Here is a 21,401-nt window from a genome sequence, read left to right on the forward strand (position 1 = left end):
AGCTGGGCATGGTGGCGCGTGCCTGTAGTCCCAGCTGCTCAGGAGGCTGAGGCAGGAGAATTGCCTGAACCCAGGAGGCGGAGGTTGCGGTGAGCCGAGATCGCGCCATTGCACTCCAGCCTGGGTAACAAGAGCGAAACTCCGTCTCAAAAAAAAAAAAAAAGAAAGGAAGAGGTTGGGAGCAATGAAGCAAGAAAAGAAAGGAAAGACTGGTAAAGCTCTTTTTCAGATGGCCCAGGGAAGGTTCGTCCCGTCCGGCTGCTTTTTACAGAACTGGCTGCTGGCTCAGTGAGGGTCACCCTCTGAGGTTGTGTGTGTGTGTGTGCGTGTGTGTGTGTGTGTGTGTGTGTGTGTGTGTGTGTGTGAAGTGGGGCGTGGGTGGAAGCTGCGGAGAGAACATGCCTCAAAAGTCATAATGAAGATTTTTTTCAGGCTCCATGAATTCTCCTTTTGAGCTCAAGGTTTTCAAAAACGTATCAGGTTTCACCCCTTGTCCAGGATGTAAAGGAAGTTTCTGATTTATGGGTCCAGTAGTTTTTCCAGTTCTTCCATCTTTAAATCTGCCATCAGTTGATTAATTTGCCACTGTTGGAAAAGGCACTGTGAGCTTCCCAGGTGAAAATAACTTTAGCAAACTATAGTGGTATTATGATAACAGTTAAAAAAAAAAAAAAGGGAAGGACTCTGAAACATACACTTGTTTCCACTTTTGGAATTAACTGAATCAGTGTCTCAGCATTCCTCCTCCTCCTCCCTCGTCATGATGCACACGTGCACACACACACACTTGCACACTCACACACACATATACACACACCCCACCTCTGCAGTAGGGCTAAAGGGGAAGATTTAAACCTGGCAGGATAATTTCTCAGAAAAGGATCAGAAAGGGAAAATGGATTAAATGCAAAGTCATCTGATGACTGTGTTGTACGAGGCTGCTTGGGACCCAGAGGGGTGTGTCTGTCTGTCTGTGTCTGTCTGTCTGCAGATGACACAGGGAAGATTGCTAAATGATTCCCAATAATGAAATGTGAAAACACATAGTTCCTCTGCTAGCCACATAGCTGTGGTTTTGTGTCCGTGATTCATGATGGAAGTGAGTAGCTGCGACAGGCATTCTGTGGTTTTTTTTTTCTTTTCTCCTTATTTCTCCTAAAAAAATATTTGTGAAAGGTCTAAAAAGAAGTAGAGTACTTTTTGAAGAGAGAAAAAAAAAAAATCCCTGTTCCTTACAAAACAAAGACTACAGATGAAAACTTCTGGAGCTGCCACATTTCTGCTTTCAGATGTCGCCTACGCTGCATTTTCCTCCCGGAGCCTCAGCCCTGCCCACGACTTGACATGTCCACCCTCGAGTGCCCGCAGCAGGGGCCACTTGAGGGAATCTGCATCTGCAGGGGGCTGGCGGTATCCTCTCAAGACCCCAGCCAGGCCACGCCCTTCCAGGATCTCTTCTTTGTGGAGAAAAACTTATTCCACATTTCTTTCTTTTTTGATGTTCTTGGTGCAAGGTCAGAGGCTCCACAAAACGCAGTAGCGCAGTGAGGGCAGAATTGTGAAATAATTTATGTCTTCGATGAACCTGGGTTTGAATCTCAGCTCCATCACTTAGCTATGCAGCCTAGAATGAGTAATTTAACCTTCTGAGCCTCAGTATTCTCATCTGTAGGCTGGGGACGATCATCACTTCCTTATGGAATTGTCAGAAGGATTGACTAATCCATCTAAGTGCATCTGGCACCTTTTTGGTCCTCTGTAAATGAAACCCACTCTTTTTTTGGTGGGACAGGGGACGGAGTTTTGCTCTGTTGTCCAGGCTAAAGTGCAGTGGCATGATCACGGCTCACTGTAACCTCTGCCTCTCAGGTTCAAGCGATTCTCCTGCCTCAGCCTCCTGAGTAACTGGGATTACAGGCACGTGCCACCATGCCCAGCTAATTTTTGTATTTTTAGTAGAGACAGGGTTTTGCTATGTTGGCTAAGCTGGTATCAAACTCCTGACCTCAAGCGATCCGCCTGCCTCAGCCTCCCAAAGTGCTGGGATTACAGGCATGAGCCACTGCCCCCAGCCGTCATCCACTCTTACTTGTCCCCTGCTTCAGGGGTTATCTGAGCCTTTTGGAAATGCAGCAGCAGTCATCAGAAACTTTGAGAGTTTGCCCAGAGCACTTGAAAGTGTTTCCAGACCTGGCGAGGTTTCCGGTCACAGCCAAGGGTGAGCAGCAGGGTGGGGAAGGGAATCCCAACCCACAGAGGCAGACAGACTTCAGCCTGGAGACCCTGCCCCAGCACTTCGCTGCTAGGGATGACCTTGGGCAGGTTAACAGGCTCCCTGTGCTTCAGCTTTCTCTTCCATAAAATGGGGGCACTAGTTCCTGTGTCATAGGGTTGCTGTACTAATCAAATAAATTAAAAAATAAAATGCTTCAGCAGAGGTCTGGCACATCATAGGTTGACAGGTTTGGGCTGCTGGATTGCTGAATGAAAACTTCCCAGGTGGGGGCCCTAGTTCCCATAGAAATTTCCTTTTGTTTATGGCCCCAGGGTAGATTTCCAGCTCCTTTGAGAACAGAAAGGGCAGACTGGGACTTTGGCCAGCTCCTGAATGTGTATCTTTGACCCACATTTCTCTATGCCTTAGTCTACAATGGGCTCAGGAGTGGGGTAAGCACATCTCAAGTCAGGCCTGCGTCTGCTGTTCAATAAGCCAGACCTGCTAAGCCTGTGCATGTGCATGTGCGGGGGTGCATCATGGAGGTTTGAAGGGTCCTCAAGGCCATGAGCTGGGAGCCCAAGGGTTCAGGAGGTGAGCATCACATGGCCAAGTTAGCGGTGGCAAGATGTCTGTATACCAGGTTTGCTGCGGCTTTGGGAAATGGTCCTAGCTCAATCTCCTCAGCCTAGATGTCTCTCCTCCCCTTCCTCCAACCCCTCCTCCAGTCTCCCATAGCCCTTGCCAGGTCCCTTGGCCTTGCCTTGCATTTTCATTCCCTTTTCATGGCTACAGTTCTCCAGCCACTTCTGGTCTTCATACGCTTCTTTGTAGTTCATGCAGCATCACCATGGCGGCTTGTGGAGGGAGTTTGACCCCAGCGATGGGAGGGGTGGGATGGGCTTCAGAGCCTGGCAGTCCTGAGCTTTAGGTTGGTGGATTTTGCCATTCATGAGACACGTGAGCTTGAGCCAGCTACCTTCCTCCTCCATGCCACAAGTTTCTCATAGGCCATACTGGGGTAGAGACACCTATGTCTCAGGTTCTTGTTGGGGGGCCTTTATAAGGTCATGCGTGTTTGCTGCCTTGTGCTTAGACCGTGTTTCATAAGTATAGCAATTATTTTATCAAGGTGGGTTGTGTGGGGAGGACTGTGGCCCCCAGCAGGTACCCAGAGGAGGAGGCGCCACTGGAAAAATCTCATTTCAGTCTCATCTCTGCCCCTCAGCACAGCTGGCTTCTGTCGTTGGACCTGGGAGGTGTAACCCCACTTTGGCATGAGCAGATGCCCTGTTCTCATAGCCAGGGAGACCTAGGCCTTGATCTGGGTTCCAGCAACACATCTGTACACAACTTTAGTCCTTCAGTTCAACATTCCCAGCGTCTGCCCACTCAAGGAACCTGTGCTAAGAGGGGGTCTCCTGCAATTAACCCCCATCACACATTCCCAGTGGTAAGCCAGGAATAAATAACCTTTTCCTGTGTGAATCTCATACTCCCCATTATTAATCATTCTTCCATTCATTCTATGTATATCCTGGATGGATTTTTCAGGCCAGTTGGAAGAAATGATGCGCAAAAGAGGAATGTTCTCTGAGTCGGGTAACTGACAAGGATTTTGTTCAGACTCGGCCCTCTTTCCTTTCCTTCTTTCTTCCTTCCTTCCCTCCTTCCCTCCCTCCCTCTCTCCTTCCTTCCTTCCCTTCTTCCTTTCTTTCTTCCTTCCCTCCTTCCTTTCTTCCTTCCTTCCCTCCTTCCCCCCCTCCCTCACTCCTTCCTTCCCTCCTTCCTTCCTTCCTTCCTTCCTTCCTTCCCTCCTTCCCTCCTTCCCCCCTTCCCCTCTTCCCCTCTTCCCCCTTCCCTCCTTCCCATCTCTATCTTCATTCCAGGCACAAGGAATACTAGATGACTTGTACTCATGCCTTGCCTCTAAGAGCTCCCATCCAGCGATTTGACATGCTCAAGCAGCTAAAGCACACCCAGCCCTTGGGAAGGCTTTTGCAAGTGCCCTAGGAGGCAGGGAGGGGAGTATCCCCGGGCAGTGTGGGTAATAGGGGTAGCAGAGGGACTCTGGCGGGGGGGTTTCTTTTTTTTGTTGTTAGTATTGAGTGTCAAGACCATTTTTTAACCTTGTTACTTTCCAGTGAAAACACTTTTTTCAAGGCTTCCTTTTCATGCATGAGGTTCATAGGATGAGGCCCAGACTCTTGGCCTTCTATACTCGGCCCCAAAGTATAGTTCTTAAGCAGCGATATGGTGCAGAGGTTTGTGGCATAGGCTCTGGAACTAGAATATCTGCAGAATGCCTGTGTTTGAGTCCTAGTCATTGACGATGTGACCTTAGTAAGTTACCTAGCTTCTTTATGTCTCATCTGGAACAAGAGGATGGCAATAATACCTACTTCCTAATTTTAAGGATGGTTAACTGGATTAATATATGTAAAGTGCTTAGCACAGTACCTGGCCCGTGATTAGCACTATGTAACTGTTGGCTATTACTATTCTCATCCTTGACTCCTCCTAATTCTCTTTAACCAGACAGGCCTGGTTAGCCTTGAACACCATGCCAGCACATTCCTGAATGTGTCCCTTTATGCTTGTGGCTCTCTCTGCACTCCCCACCCTTTCCTCCGGCTCAGGCTCGTGTCTCGCGCCCTCTGGAAAGCCTTCCCTGGCAATTTAGCCCCAGGGCTTTGCCAGAACATGCTGGCTGGACAGCTTACCTGGCCATGAGACTCCTGGCTCCTGTCCCTCCCCTTCTTCTCCACGCTTGGATTGTTATGAAATGCTCAAGTGCAGGGTTGGCCTGGGGCTGCTGCATAGAGTGTACCAGCTGCGTCCTGCACAAGGGTGCATGAGGGTGCCGGGCAGGGGATGAACCCTGAGGCTAAAATCTAGCCTGTGTTCTGCTCACCCAACCTGGGGACCATGCTACATCAGCCTGAAGGAAGTATGGTGACTTCTGTAAACTGGCTGCCCAGAGGGGCCTCTTCTGATTTGTATGAAGGCACCAGGTATGCCAGGCCTTTCCGTGCCCCCTGCCTCCCCATCTGAGTGATAAGCTCTTGGTGGGCAAGATGCCCTTCGCATAGTGCCTGACAGGACTGTGCACCTTGGCAGTGGTTGAATGACGAATTCATGAAATCCAGGTTCACTGTGTGCTAACGAGTCTTCCCAAGGGAACTTGGAGCCAGAGGCCTCAGACTTGCCTGCTGGCCCTGGCTGACTGAGGAATGGGGCCCAGCCAGGGCTGTGGAGATGGCTCCAGAGAGCCAGGAGATCTAGGAGAAGCCATGGAGAGGTATGAAGTGAGTGTGATAAATATTTGCAGGGCAGCAGCTGTGTGCCCAGTGCTGTGATGATTCCATGGAAGATATGAAGAAGGTAAGGCCCAGTCCCTTCCCTCCTGGGGGTCTATGTCCCCTTTGGGTGGTCCAGTCGGGCCCAGAAGGAGGCAGGGGAGCACTTAGAGGGGCTCTTTTTTCTGGTGGGAAGAAGAAGGCTATTGCCCCAGCAGTTGGACGCATGGGAAAGCTAGGTAGAAAATAACGGGCATTTCCTGGAGTCCTGAGAACCCCTTGGGCATCCCCCACCCCCCACCACTCTGCCCCTGAGGTGGCCCGGGTGTGAGCCCAGTGCCCAGGCAGCCCACTCTGGCTCTCTTGCCAGGCTCCCTTACCCTGCCAGGAGGGAACAAGGGCCACACAGGATCTCAGGGGGCCAGGGCTTGGCAGCCTGGTAGCCTAAAGGCTGGCTGCTCAATGGAAAAGTGTTCACAGTTGGACCAACACATCGGGGGGCTGGAGGGTGGAGGTGAGGATGAGGTTCCTAGGAGTCTCTGGACCTTTTAGAAACTGAGGCAGCACCTACTTCAGAGCTGCCCTTGAGGGAGGAGAGGGCTGCAGGCAAGGGTGGGGTGCCTCTCCTTGACATTCCCCAGGATACACGGAGCTCACGCCTCCCTCATCTCCCTGCCTGAAACAGGAATGCTGTGTTCCCTTGAGCTGGCTGGGAAGCAGGGCAGGGTGCAATCTGGGCAGGAGAGTCTCCCCCAGGCTCTACCTCCTCCCCACCCAAAGCCTGGCATGGGCATCCCCTGGGGTCTCTGTGCTGGGGGAATCCAGTCCATTCAGACCTAGGTGTGGCTGTTGGAAGAGCTAGAGGCCCAGAGCCTCGGAGCAGTGGGAATGTGACTCATAGAAGCGAGGTGGGGTGCCTGGAGCTGACTAGTGAGAGCAAAGAGGTCGGGTGGATGGCCAGCAGAAGCAGCAGCAGGGGTGATCTTGGGACACCTTGGGGATGCTGGGGAAAGGGCTGGCTCTCAACCCTTTAGGATAGCACCAGGGAATGTTGATGATGCCCCATCAGCGTGCCAGGCAACAGGAAGGCACAGGTTCCCATCCAGGCACTGGGTCTGTTGGACATGCTGTCCCCACTTACCTCTCTATTTTAGGTTCCCCAGGGCTTGGCAGCCAAGAGCCTGCCTGACCAGCCAGGAGGAGAAAGGAGCAGAGCTCTGCAAGGGCTTTCCCTACCTTGCCAGCACCTAGATCCTCAGAGGAGACTGAGCCACCAGGGAAACACCAGGGCACGTTAAGCTGCAGTGAGCTGCACCTGCAGCCACGGGAAGGAACAGCCTCTGCGCTGTGGCCAGCAGCAGAGAGAGGTCTGGGAACGCCTTCCTCTCTTGGAGCTTTCTCCTCGATCCTTCCCACTCCTCTGGCTGCTCCCTTCCCTTCCCTTCAGACCCTCTTGCTCCATCTGCCCCTTAAACGCTGGTGTTCCCCAGGTCCCTCTGCCCTTTGTTCTCTCTTTACTCTTACATTTCTCAAACTGTTTAGGTGTCAGAACACCTGGAAGTCGTAAGGAATACTGTGAAATATCAATATACTTAATTCATGATTAGAGCTGGGAACAGTTTTATTAGCAGAAACTATGACGATCGTCTATGTGTGCAAAAAAAAAAAAAAAAAAAAAAAAAAACAACAACAGCTATAGGCACACACACGTGTCCGTGAAAAGAGCAAACTGTGGGTTGAAGTATGATAGGCCGTTGCCACATTTTTCCGTTAATATTAATTTACGGCTTGTTCGTTTGTTTAATCGTGTGCTAGCAGACAAGTAGTAGCAGGCGCCAGAGGCTGGAGAAGAATTTATGGGAGCAAGACTTAGAACTGAGACCATTCTGTTCATTAATACATTTTCCCCTTTTAAATTGGGAAACGTTGGCAGAATTTATGCCTCAGTCAGGCAGTGGCACTCTGAAGCATGGTTCGTTCTGCCTGCTTTCCCCGAGTGATATCATCCTTCCCTCTTAACTCTGCAGACACCACCCCTACTCTTACGCCCTCCTTCCAGCCCCAACTGTGTCTACAGCCCCAGAACTCTCTCCCAACTTCTGCCTCCTGGGTGTTCTCATCTTGAGATCCATCTCGAGGTACCAAACACTCATTATATCCAATATCATTGACTTCTTGGATTTCTCGTGTTGAGATCTTGGCTCTTGGAACTCCCTCCACCCATTTGTCCAAGCCATAGCTGGGAATTATCTGTCTCTACATCTGAAATAGCCCTTGCATCCATGTCTTCTTCGTTCTTTCCTCGACCACTGATAGCCTAGAGCACAGCCGAAGCCTTCCAGCTGGCCTCCGGTCCTCCTGTCTTTAGTCCATTCTCTAGCAGGTGGTCTTTCACCACAATCATCATTTAGGAATGCCCATCCCTTGGCTGGGCGTGATGGTCACGCCTGTAATCTCAACACTTTGGGAGGCCAAGGCGAGTAAATCATGAGGTCAGGAGATCGAGACCATCCTGGCAACCACGGTGAAACCCCATCTATAGCTGGGCGGTGGTGTGCCCCTGTAGTCCCAGCTACTCGGGAGGCTGAGGCAGGAGAATCGCTTGAACCCGGGAGGCGGAGGTTGTAGTGAGCCAAGATTGCACCATTGCATTCCAGCCTGGGCAACAACAATGAAACTCCATCTCAGGGCGGAAATAAAAAGAATGTCCATCCCAACATGTCCTAGACCTGCTTGAAGACCATGAGTGACTTGAGGCTTACATATGGCTTCCCCTGTGCCCTCTCACCTTTGCTAGGGTGCTAGTCCTTTTGTCCATTCCCCACTGGAGATTAGGAGGCAGAAGACTCCACCCAAGGTTTTCTTTGCCATCCCTGGGTGTCAGTGCATGGTCTGTGACAGGCACTCAGTACTTGCTCTTTGAATGGGTGAAAACGTGTAGCTGTTCTTTGGACCAGGTCATTGCCCTGCTTCGAAATCTCAGGGCACTCCCCCCACCCACTGGGTACAGCCCAGACTCCTCCACCAATAGTTCAAGCCCTCCACCATAAGGGCCCGGACCTATTCTTTAATCCCTCGAAGCCTCAATGTCCTCATTTGTAAAATGGCGATAAAGAAACGATTAATGGTGGGTGGACTTAGGATAAAGTTACCTGATTTTGCAACTTGGCCTCTGCACTTAGGAGTTCAGCCACCTTCTGCAAGGCATAGAACCCCCATAGCCTCTGTCTTCTTGACTATAAAATGGGGATAATGAGTATCTAACTCTTGGATTATGGAGAGGCCTATGTGAGAGGATGCACGTGATGGGCATTATCAGCACAAAATGTGGCACAGAGAAAGTGGCCATTAAATTATAGAGCCAGCACCAGTGTATCCCTACCCACCCACTTCCCACTCCCTGTTCTCCACCCTGCCACATACATAGGTAACCACTGTTATTAATATTCCAGGGTATCTTCCCAAGCTTTATTAATATGCAAATAACTGCAACATATATCCTTATTTTCTGTATGTTACACAGAAGTTCACATGCCCTACACCAGGAGCCAGCACACTTCTTCCATAAATGGCCAGACAGTAAATAGAGTTTCTATGACATACGGTTTCTGCAACTACTCAGTGATGCCATTGGAGAGCAAAACCAGCCACAGACAAGGAGGGCAGCTGTGTTCCAGTTAAACTTTATAGATGCTTACATTTGAATTTCTTATCATTTTCTCATGTCACGAGGTACTATTCTTCTTTTGATTTTTTTTTTCAGCCATTTTAACATGTGAAAACCATTGTTAGGTCACAGTCTGTACAAAACAGTCAGTGGTGGGATGGGGCTATTGCGTTTTCCCTTTTCAGTATGTCTTGGAAAGCTTAACTTATTGATGCAAAGGAGCCACTGCTGTGTTTCCAGGGCCTATTACCCCATTCTGCGGGCAGATCCTTGTTTGTTTAACCAGTCCCCTTTTGAAGGACGTTTAAGTTGTTTTGATTCTGTACAAAATATTTTGCTATTACAAAATAGTGCTGCTATAGTCTTGTTCATATATCATTTTGGACATTTGCAAGTGTCTTAGGTCGGGTCCCCCAGAGGTGGGATTCGGGTGTGTGTCATTTTGGGTGGAATTGGGGCATGTGTGATTTTGGGTGGAATTCAGGTGTGTTTGATTTTGGGTGGAATTCAGGTGTGTGTGATTTGGGGTGATTCAGGTGTGTGTGATTTTGGTGGGGATTTGGGTGTGTGTGATTTTGGTGGGGAATGCTAAAGAAGAGAAGGAAGCAATGTGGGAAAGGGGAGAGCCAAGTAAAGATGTGGTCCCAGGTAAATCAAGCTTTGGCCCGATTAAGGATAGAGCTTACAAAGTTGTTCCTCTTTGAGGCATGGGGGCCCAGGCTTTTGAACTTCTCTTTCAGGCAGTCATAGGCTGTGTGGTCACGGTGGTGGGAGGAGCTTCTCAGGTGGTTCGCATCAGCCAAGAGCATGGCTCGGAAGAAATCACAGGGGTAAGCCTTTAGCCACTGCACTTGCAGATACACGAGCCAGAAAGGGGGCCTGGGCTGGGCAGCCACACCTACCACAGAAGGTTTATCTGCAGGATAATCTTGGAGGTGGAGCTTCAGGGTCACAGCGTGGATGCCTTGGGATGCGGGTAGACATTGCCAAATTGCTTTCCAGAAGGTCTGTATCAATTTACATGCCTGCCAGCGGCATCCGAGAGTATCTGTTTCTGCATCGTCTCACAAATGAGTATGTTATTAAGCTTTTGGATTTTTTTTTCCTGATCTGATGGATTAAAAAATACTATCTCAGAGTTTTCATTCACGCATCCCTTACCAGAACGATTATGCATATTTTTCTGCGTTCAAGAAATGTTTGTATCTTTCTTTTCTGTGACCTGTTCATATTCTTTGCTGATTTTTCTTTTAAGGCTGTTGGTGTCTGTCATTTCTGTTTCTAGGAACTCCGATATCATGGAGATTCATCTTTTGTCTAAGATACGAGTTGCACATATTTTTCCTACCATGTCATTTGTCTTTTTACTTTGTTTAAGGTGGTTTTGGCCAAGCGGGGGTTTTTGATTATGGAGTTGTTTGGACAAGTAAATGACATATTAGCTAAAACACTTAGCATGATGCCTGCCACCTGATAGGCACTGAATGGTATGATTTCCTTCCCCACCCTCCCCTCTAATCTGTGCTTTATCCGAATGGTGCTTCTTATTCGTCTTTAAACATGGCCTGTGCTTCCCACCTCCATGCATTTATTATGTTATTTTTCTTTTCTTTTTGAGATGGTGTCTCACTTTTGTCACCCAGGCTGGGTGGAGTGCAGTACTGTGATCTTGGTTCACTGCAACCTCTACCTCCCGGTTCAAGCAATTCTCCTGCCTCAGCCTAAGTAGCTGGGATTACAGGTGCCTGTCATCATACCCAGAAACCTTTTGTATTTTCAGTAGAGATGGGATTTCACCATATTGGCCAGGCTGGTCTCAAACTCCTGATCTCAAGGGATCTGCCTGCCTCAGCCTCCCAAAATGCTGGAATTACAAGTGTATTCTCTGTATCTTTAGCAACACTCTTAAACTTTCTTTTAGCAGCAAGACCCGTTTCAAACAAAATAGTACAGTCATCCCTCGATATCCACAGGGGATTTGTTCCAGGACCCTGTGAATAGCAAGATTCATGGATGTTCAAGTCCCTGGTATAAAATGGCATAATGTTTGCAGATAACATATATTCATGTTCCCATGTACTTTAAATCATCCCTAGGTTACTTATAATATGTCAAATGCTAAGTAAATACTGTATCATTTTTATTTGAATAGTTTTCATTGTTGATTGCAATTTTTTATTTTTCCCCCAAATATTCCCCATCCACACTTGGTTGAATCTGCAGATGCAGAACCCATGGGTCCGAAGGGCCAGCTGTTTTTGGAAGCCCAATTTATGAAGTTAATAGAGGAGAGTTGCCAGGCTAGGCTGAGGGTGAATGGGATGGAGGGCACAGAGCTCCTCACCCACTTGTCTTCCCATTGCTGTTTGGAAACCTTAGGTGTCGGGCAGGGTGTGGGCACACCTTGAACATTTAACTAAGTGGCATCATTATGGGTGTAAACTGCCCAGGCAGGTTTCACGTGGGTCTGAAGACCCTGGCCACTGGGATGGGAATTCTTCCTTATCTTGGTTTAAAGAGCCCGGAGTCCACAGTGAGAGCAGACCGTGGTGGACCTGGTGGCTGCCTCTTGGCTCTGTGCTGGCCTATGATGGGGGTCTCATGGTCCATAAAGAAATGAATAAAATAAAGTCATTTGGTGAGATTTCCATAAAGTTAGGCTTATTCAAACATTTCCTTTGGCTCTGAAATGTCTTTTCTTTCATGAAATTATGGTGGTAATGATTGGCAGTTTTTGCGTGTGTGTGTGTGTGTGTGTGTGTGTGTGTGTGTCTTAAAGTCTTAGCAACCTAAATAAAAGGTTAGCAACTTTATGTTATTCCCCCAAATTTGTTCCAAAATTTTACTGATTTGTGAAATCCTGAAGTCTAGAGATGGCTGTTTTGGTCCATTGTGGAGGCTTGGCCAGGACTTCCCTGAAACAATCCCAGAAAAATAGCACGTTCCATTCTTATGCTGGGTGAGTTTGATAAACTCTGTCCTTTGATGAAACTGCAGCGGTTCTCCCAAGGCTGATAGTGGTGGAGCCTCTCCTGGGGGCTGAGGTCACCTTCTCATTAAGACTCTTGCCTTCTTCTGTTTCTACCTACCTCTACTGCCCTTAATTGGGGTAGCTGCTTCTTTGGACCAGCCTGGGGCAAACATGGCACCAGACCCTTCTCTTGATGTCCCACAACTTAACTGAGGCTAGGAAGGGACATGCAAACAGGATTTGGCTAAAGGCTTGCGATTTGCTTGAAGGAAATGAGTGCAGAGATAACACAAGGCTAGACAGTAGGGTTTACAAACTCCACAGCTCACAGTCTCCACCCCATCCTAGCTGCCTGTGCCCTTCTACGTGGTGATGGTAGTGGCAACCAGCTGGAGACCATTAGGGAGCTAAAGCTGAGCCAAGAGCCTGCAGCCCTCCACACAGGGAGAGCCTCTCTCCTGCTCACCTCTGAGGACTAGGCTGGGATTTATAAAGGGAGATATGAACCTCCTTATATGGATGCTTTAGGAATAAAAGGCAGGACCTATCAAAGAACTGGAAACTTCCTCCTTTACTCCAATACAAGCCTCTCAGAACACAGGGCTTTTTGATTTCTGTCATTTAACCCCAAATCCCCATTACAGCAGTAGATGAAAATGACTTGGGCTCAGAAGACTCCATTTGTTAAAAATGTGTTTAGCATCAGATTAGTACTTGGCCCTGTATAAGGACACTTGGACAGCAATAACACTTTTTTTTCTGGAGTCTTTTTATTTCCCTTAAATAAAGAAGAATTTTAAGCGGCGCAGTCACGTTTTCTTATTTGCTTCGGGAAATGTGTTTCGTCCAAACCATAGCTAACTCCTTTTTTCCTCCTTGTTCCTGCAATTTAAAAATCCTGGCATATTTTTCTACTTTGACCATGTACTTGTATTTGTAAAATAATTGCACGGTCTTACTGTTCTCTTCGTCCTCACAGCCATAAGAGGTGGGCATTGCTCTTCTTGTTTCAGTGATGAGGATTCTGAGTCTTGGGGGAGCTAAGTGACTTGCTTAAGGTCATGCTGCTAGTAAGGGGCAGAACCGACGTCTGTCTGGCCCAGGTCCCAGCCTCTCTCTGTACAGCCAGATCCTATTTATCACTAGGGAACGCATGGTTTGTTTATTTGGTTTTCTTCTCTGCAAAACTACCCAACTGGCCCTTAAGGGATTTGAACCCTGAGATCTTGGTGCCATGAGCACTGAGCACCAATTAGAGAAAAAACTGACAGCAGCAATAACATAACAATGACAACAAATCACCAAGAAAGAACCCTTTGAGTTTCCCTCCTGACCAGACTGGAGAGTTCTTTGTCAGGGTCAAGTTCAGAAAAGTGGTAGTGGTCTGGGTAGAAAATGAGCTGCTCCTTTCACCTCTCTGGGATGCTCTGTGGCCCTGGCACTAACCTGAGCATGGCACCAGCCTGGTACCCAGGACGAGGCTCCCAGTGAGCTCGCAGCTCAGCCACCTCACTTTCCCAGGTGCTTTCTTGGAAGTCCTTGGAGGGAGTGTGCTTTCTTTTTTTATTTTATTATTTTTTTGAGACTGAGTCTCGCTCTATCATCCAGGCTGGAGTGCAATGGCATGATCTTGGCTCACTGCAACCTCCATCTCCCAAGTTCAAGCAATTCTAGTGCCTCAGCCTCCCCTGTAGCTGAGATTGCAGGCATGTGCCACTAAGCCCAGCTAATCTTTGTATTTTTTGATGGGGTTTCACTCTGTTGGTCAGACTGGTCTCGAACTTCTGACCTCAGCTGATCCACCCACCTTGGCCTTCCAAAGTGCTGGGATAATAGGCGTAAACCACCATGCCAGGCCAGTCCTAGTTTGCCTTCTGCCAGGAAAGTGTAAGGAGTTTGCTCATGGCCTGACCCTGAGGGGTGACAGAACAATGGTGGAGATGGAAGAGGAAGAGAACCCCAGGACCTTATCCCACTTGGCCAGGAATCCAGTGGGGAGGCTAGGCATAGGAACTACTGGGGGAAGGGATGCCCCCAAGGCCTGAGCAGAGGCCTCCAGGCTGAGCTCCCACTGGGGTCTGGGCTGGTTATCGGGTGGCACAGAACACAGGCTGTGGATCAGGCTGCCCTGAGTTGGCATCCTGGTGTCCCGATTTAGCTCTTGTGTAACCTTGGGCAGGACTGAGCCTCTCTCAGCTTTGATGTCTGCAATGCACTTATACTCACCACAGTCCAGACGCTGTCATATACACAGTGGTTCATAGACATTGTGACAATGACAGAGTATTTACAACAGAGGCTGCCTTTTAGAACAGCCTGCCCAATAATAAACATAAAGAGAATGTGCTCAAATGTGTGAGACAATTCGAACAGTTTGCATGCTCTTCACATGTACCCCAAAATGTAAAATGCAATAAAATAAATAAATGGGAAAAAAAAAAAATGTCAAAGGACGTGAGCGGAGGATTTTCACAAGTGGTAAATAAATACCTGGAATACTTCAACCTCAAAAATAATGTTTAAAGGAGAGGGGGAGGTGAAAGGAACATTGAAGTACCACTTTATGCTTCTTCAAAGCGAGCAAAATATTAAAAATTAATAATATGCTATGCTGGCAAGGTTGTGGTCTAAGTGGTTCGTTTATACATTTGGATGGAAGCCTTTCAGAAAGCAATACACCAGTGTGTGCCTACAGACATAAATGTTTGTAACCTTTGATACGGTCATTCTAGCCCCAGGAATTCATTTTGAAGTTTTTGTTTTGTTTGGCTTTTTTGAGACAGAGTCTCACTCTGTTGCCCAGGCTGGAGTGCAGTGGCATGATCTCGGCCACTGCATCTTCCACTTCCTAGGTTCAAACGATTCTCAGCCTCCCAAGTAGCTGGGAATACAGGCATGCACTACCACACCCGGCTAATTTTTGTATTTTTAGCAGTGGTGAAGTTTCACCATGTTGACCAGGCTGATCTCAAACTCCTGTATTAAAGTGACCTGCCTGTCTGTCGCAGCCTCCCAAAGTATTCGGATTACAGGCATGGGCCACCTCACCCAGCCTCATTCTAAAGTTTTAATCCTTTCAAAATGTTTCCTATAACATTTTTTCAAACATAAAAAATAGAATAGTACAACAAATCCCTCTGTACTAAAGGAATATTGACGGAAGACAGAGTCATATAGGTAAGGATGTATACATTTGAAACTTAGGCACAGGTCAGGTGCAATGGCTTACACCTGTAAGTCCAGCACTTTGGGAGGCCAAGGTGAATGCATCACCTGAGGCCAGGAGTTTGAGACCAGCCTGGCCAACATGGAAAAACCCTGTCTCTACTAAAAATACAAACAAATTAGCCAGGAGTGGTGGTAGGCTCCTGTAATCCCAGCTACTTGGGAGGCTGAGGCAGGAGAATCGCTTGAACCCAGGAGGTAGAGGCTGCAGTGAGCTGAGATCGTGCCATTGCACTCCAGCCTGGGTAACAAGAGCAAAAGTCCATCTCAAAAACAAAAATAAACAAAAAAACTTTTTAAAAAAATCTAAATATGTAACAGATGAATATCTGACTAAGTTGTGATTTATCTTCAGATGGACTATCGTGTAGCGATGAACATGACAGATATGAAAAGTTGAATTGTGCAACGAGTGGTCTAATGTTCAGTGAAAAACCAGAATTTAAAATTGTATTTCTAGGTGATGACAATAGTGTAAAATCATATACATGAGCACAGGTTAAAAAAAATGTGCAAAAGTATTTGCTGTGTTGGGATGGGAGATGACGAAGTCATATTTTCTCCTTGAATATTGTTGTTATATTGTTCTTACAATAAAAATAAATGAGAGGGAGATTCTAGGCTCTGCCCTGAATCTGTGAAGGTATGTTTGTCAGATGCTATTCTACAGGTCATTCGTATTAAGGGATATATTAAGAAATGGTAGGCGGTGGGGCCAGGATTTGGTTTTAGGGCAGAGGCTGGTCCATAGTGGGTTCTCAAAGACTCTTGGAATGTCAGAGCTACGTGAGGACCGTCTAACACCCCCATTTTGCAGTCAAGGGTCCTGAGGCCCAGAGAGGCTAAGTGACTTGCCTGGAATAACCCAGCAAAAGCCTGGCAGTTCCACATAGAGGTTGGTATTTCTACAAAACTAGCCGGGGGACCTTAGATCAGTCCTTCTGCCTCGGGTCACCTTCACGTCTGGGAGTCAGCCACACATGGGTGAGAAGGCAGCCAGAGAGCATTCCTCTTGTGCCAAGGCAGGGTGGGTGGCTGGATGAGGGGTGGCACACACTATTCCCGGGATGCAAACTCCTGGGCTGGGGTTGTCTCCACAGGACTCTGAGTAACCTCAGCCAGACTCGCCCTTCCCATCACCGCCTGGGGTTGTCCCGCAGTGTCCGACTTCACCCGACTGCCACAGCCAATGGCCAGCTCTCTTCCAACGCCCTGCCCTTGGGACCAGGCCTGGAGCAGAGGGATGGCACCCAGCAGGCGCTCCCTCCGGAGCACCCCTCATCCCCCTGGGGTAAGGATGCCCTGCCGTGGGTCCTAGAAGAGTAGGACCTCTAGATCTCTCTTCTCCCACCTCAGCTTTCCCCTCCCCTCTCACAGAGCAGCTGCGTTGTCACCTTGCCCCTCATTCTTTCAACCAATCAACAAACACTTGCTGAGCACCTGCTTTGTCCTGGGCTCCAGGGGTCCCAAATCAGCAGACCTGGACTTTGCCCCTGTTGCAACCCTTAGACCTGGACTGCTCTGTTTCTGCCCAATCTGCCATCCCCTCCTGCCTTTGCTTCCCTCATCTCCCACCATGAACAACTCCTGGGTCCCGGTCCTTCTACCTTATCCTTCCTGCAAACCCAAACCCTCCTGGATCAACCCAACCAGCTGTTTCCTCAGCACCTACAGCTGCGCCTCTGCTTCCCAGAGCAGAAAACAGAATCTCTGTGGATTCACGCCATGACTCATTCTCTGTTGTTGCCTGACAACCCCTCCCTATGTGGAGGACATTCTCTCCCTCCATTTCTCAAAGCAGCTACTCCAGGTCTCCCCTCCCCTCCCCTCCTTTCCTGAGGCCCCATCCATCAGCCCACAGACATGCTCCCACCTCCCAGAGAGCTCCCCAACTTCCTGTCCATCTGCCACACTCACCCCCACCACTTCCGTGTCTACGTCTGTGCCTGAGCTCACCTCCTTCCTTTTTTTCCATTTTAAAAATTGAAGTGGAATTCACATAAAATTAACCATTTTAAAGGCTACACTTTAGTGGCTCTTAGTATATTCATAATTTTATGCAACCATCGCCACTGTTTGATTCCACAACGTTTTTATCACTCCACATAGAGACCTTGTACCCATTAAAGCAGGAGTCACTCCTTATCTCCCCCTTCTATCCCTGGCAACCACTCATTGACTTCCGGTCTCTATAGATTTGCATATCCTCAACATTTCACTTGAATGGAGTCATACAGTGTGCCATCTTTTGTGTCTGTCTTCTTTTACTTAGCATTACATTTTCCCTCCCCTTCTCTCCCCTCCCCTCCCCTCCTCTCCCCTCCCCTTCCCTCCCCTTCCCTCCCCTCCCCTCCCATCCTCTTCTCTGTTCTTCTCTTTTCTGCAGAATCTTGCTCTGTTGCCCAGGCTGGAGTGTGGTGGCATGATCACAGCTCACTGCAGCCTCAAACTCCTGAGCTCAAGTGATCCTCCTACCTCAGGCTCCGGAGTAGCTGGGACTACAGGCATGCACCACTATGCCTGGCTAATTTTTAAATTTTTTGTAGAGATGGGGTCTTGCCACGTTGCCCTGGCTGGTCTCAAACTCCTGGCCTCAAGTGATCCTCCTGACTCAGCCTCCCAAAGTACTGGGATTGCAGGCGTGAGTCCCCGTGCCTGGCTTAGCATAACGTTTTCGAGGTTTATCCTTGTGGCAGTGTGTATCCGTGCTTCATTCCTTTTCATGGTTGATGATTCCTTTCATGCCATCTTGAGGAGGAGGTGTCTCTCTTGTCTAAGGCACACCGTGGCACACTTTCTCATTTCCTCTGGAACGCTGGCATCACTTGTCCCCCCACTTCTGTATCTTCACCCTGTCCCCCCCCTCAGCTCTTTCCCTTCAGCATGCACAATTGCTTCCAGCTCTCTCATTCACACACACACACACACACACACACGCACGCACGCACGCACGCACAGACACACACTCTCTCTCATTTCTCTGCTTCCTTCTGGCTCCCTCTCCATCTCTTCCCTTTACAGTCCAGCTTCTCGAACCCATGGTCAACACATATTTTTCAACTCCCCCCTTCCCACTTCTCCCTCACCCCTCTGCTTCTGGCTTCCGTCCCCGGGCTCCCCATACTGAATTAATACCCCAATTCCATTGCCACCACCCTTAGTAAATGAAGTGACCTCAGTTTGCACTGCTGCCATGACTTCCCAAGTGGTCACCCTGCCTCCAGACGCCCCTGCACATCACAGCCAGGATGATGTCTTACTGAAAAGTCACCCACCAAATAAAGTGCCTGATCTTTGTCCTGGTAATCAGGTCCCCTACTAGCCTGACTCTAATCCTTCTTTCAGGCTTTATCTTCTTCTCTTCTCTTAGAGAACCCTCCTCTCTGGCAAGCCTGAGCCGCATTCCGTTCCCTGACTTCGGGTTCCAAGTCCAACTGCATCACTTGCTAGCTGTGTCACTTGGGCACCTAAACTTCTCTGGGCCTCAGTTTTCTTAGCTGTAAAATGGACATAGTAGGTTGGATATATGAAAAATGCCAACACTCAGCCATAGGAACCTACAAAAATGGCAATTTCTAATGGTTCAACCTAACATACTACTATTCAAGAGGGTTGATGTGCGTGAAGTGTGAGCTTGGTGGCTGGCACATCTGCAAGCTTCTCAGTCTCAAAGGTATCACCCTGCCCCTACGATGGGACACTGCAAACTCTCTGGGGATGAATGCAGCCCGAGTCCCATGGGCCTTTCTAACCAGCCTCTGGAAGTCATAGCTGTACCTCTCAGCCCTGCCCCCTGGACCCAAGCCCTCTCTCTGCAGGGCTGAACCTCACGGAGAAAATTAAAAAGATCAAGATCGTCTTCACTCCCACCATCTGCAAGCAGACCTGTGCCCACGGACACTGTGCCAACAGCTGCGAGAGGGGCGACACCACCACCCTGTACAGCCAGGGCGGCCATGGGCACGACCCCAAGTCTGGCTTCCGCATCTGTAAGTGCCTTTCCCTCTCAGATGGTTCCCAGCTGGCCCTGGAGGGTGGATGGCCGGAGAGCCAGGCCTGTCTTGGACTGGAGCCTGCTGCTCCCAAAATGTGGCTCCTCAAGTTGTCCGAAATCACATGCGGAGCCGAATCCTCACTTGGCAGCCTAGCCGTGTGACTCTCAGAGTCACATAACCTCTCTGAGTCCAAGTTTCCTCAACAGAGAAGAAACGGAGTTCATGATAATACCACTGCCCCATCTCCCAGGTTATTGTGGGGTGCAGGGAAAGGCCTAAACGAGTTTTTTGGGAAGGCAGGAGCTGGTTACTATCTATCCTTCTTCACTCTACATAAATGCAGTGGAAAGTCCCTGCATTTCAGGGACCTCTGGGCTACAGAAGCCATCTAGGATCAGGGTTCTGCTGCCTGTTTCTCTGTGGTGGTCACGAGCAGCAGAGTGGGTGCTGTTGTTCTTCCACCGCTGGTTACCTTGACGTTGCAGATTTCTGCCAGATCCCCTGCCTGAACGGAGGCCGCTGCATCGGCAGGGACGAGTGCTGGTGCCCCACCAACTCCACCGGGAAGTTCTGCCACCTGCCTGTCCCGCAGCCAGACAGGGAGCCTCCAGGGAGGGGCTCCCGCCCCAGAGCCCTGCTGGAAGCCCCCTTGAAGCAGTCCACCTTCACACTGCCGCTCTCTAACCAGCTGGGTGAGTGCCAGCACCGCCGGGCCAGCGGGACCCTGGGAGGAGTGCCAGTTGGGTGGAGGCTGTCGCAGTTGCTATGCAAGGACAGGAGACTGCCTGCAGTCCTTCCTTTACTATCAACCCCTCATCGTTCTTCTGGCCCTCAGCGCTGAGTTTCATTCCCTAAACTCGGCCCTCTCCCATTGAAATTCATCCACTTGTTTTTGCCCTCTCCCTATGCTGGGTACCTTGGGGAAGGCAAAACAGTGTAAGGGCAGGGAGCTGTCCTCAAGGAACCCATGGGCTTGGGTAATAGAGGGAGAATGGATGGGAAAAAGAATATCAGCATAAAACATTTCATTTCCCCTGCCTTCCATTATTAGGTGCCAAAAAAACTACAGAATGCTTTAGGAGATCAGGGGACGGAGAGGCTTCTAAGCCCAGAGTGCGTGGGACAGCTGCATGGAGGGGATGGACCGCAGTTAGGCCTTAAACAATGGGTAGCGTCTGGTTAAGGAGGGACTGGCATGAGCAAAGCCATGGAGGTGGCCCCTGCAGGAGCCAGGGGGCTGAAACTCCAGGGTTGGCCAGGGTCATGGGGGAGGTGGAATCAGAAAGGTAGCTGGGAACGTGCTGATGAGGCTCCTTCGGTGACGGAGTTTGCACTTCATCCCGTCCCACAAGGGATCATTCTGGGGCTCTAACTTGGGAGCAAAGAAATGGAGAGTTTTGGGGTGACATGCAGCCAGTAGCCGGCCTGGCCCAGGGCTGGTGGAGACCCTTCAGAGGGTTGGAAAATGAGAGTGGGGCCCTGCTTCCCTGGCTCTGACCCCAGCCCCTGTGCCCAGCCTCCGTGAACCCTTCCCTGGTGAAGGTGCACATTCACCACCCGCCCGAGGCTTCAGTGCAGATCCACCAGGTGGCTCGGGTGCGGGGCGGGGCAGAGGAGGCCCTAGAGGAGAACAGCGTGGAGACCAGACCCCCGCCCCGGCTGCCTGCCAGCCCTGGCCACAGCCTCTGGGACAGCAACAGCATCCCTGTGCGGTCTGGAGAGCCCCCTCGGCCACGACCCCCAGCAGCACCCAGGCCTCGAGGACTGCTGGGCCGGTGTTACCTGAACACTGTGAACGGACAGGTGAGGACACAGCTCTGGCCTCAGCCCTGGATGCTTCCAGGACAGCAAATGTCCCCAATATGCCCTTTCCCTCCTCTCTGTCCTCTTTGTTCTTATGGAATGTGAGTGTCTGCAGAGTCTCCCATTTCCCAGATGGGAAAACCCAAGGCATGAAATTGCCCATGTATGGAGAAGCTGGGCCTCCTTCCTGGGCTCCACTTGGTGCCTGTCAATACCAGGCACACAG

At 49.5% G+C, this 21,401-nt stretch overlaps 1 protein-coding gene and 1 long non-coding RNA gene across 8 annotated transcripts in view; both read left to right on the plus strand.

Moving 5' to 3' along the window:
• Nucleotides 1–21,401, plus strand: part of LTBP2 (latent transforming growth factor beta binding protein 2) — a 117,282-nt gene that overhangs the window by 43,294 nt on the left and 52,587 nt on the right. For all 7 annotated transcript variants that reach the window (XM_032287870.1, XM_032287869.1, XM_032287866.1 and 4 more), the window contains exons 4-7: nucleotides 16,478–16,668; nucleotides 19,196–19,366; nucleotides 19,858–20,064; nucleotides 20,889–21,175. In XM_032287870.1, the coding sequence (XP_032143761.1) occupies nucleotides 16,478–16,668; nucleotides 19,196–19,366; nucleotides 19,858–20,064; nucleotides 20,889–21,175 (856 nt within the window). The remainder of the gene's footprint in view (nucleotides 1–16,477; nucleotides 16,669–19,195; nucleotides 19,367–19,857; nucleotides 20,065–20,888; nucleotides 21,176–21,401) is intronic.
• Nucleotides 4,060–7,120, plus strand: LOC116558006. Its single transcript, XR_004271786.1, has 2 exons — nucleotides 4,060–5,599; nucleotides 6,669–7,120. It is a non-coding gene; the product is annotated as an uncharacterized LOC116558006 (long non-coding RNA).

The sequence above is a fragment of the Sapajus apella genome, unplaced genomic scaffold (genome assembly GCF_009761245.1).
Source record: "Sapajus apella isolate SASKATOON/1434 unplaced genomic scaffold, GSC_monkey_1.0 scaffold20, whole genome shotgun sequence".
Lineage (NCBI taxonomy): Eukaryota > Metazoa > Chordata > Mammalia > Primates > Cebidae > Sapajus > Sapajus apella.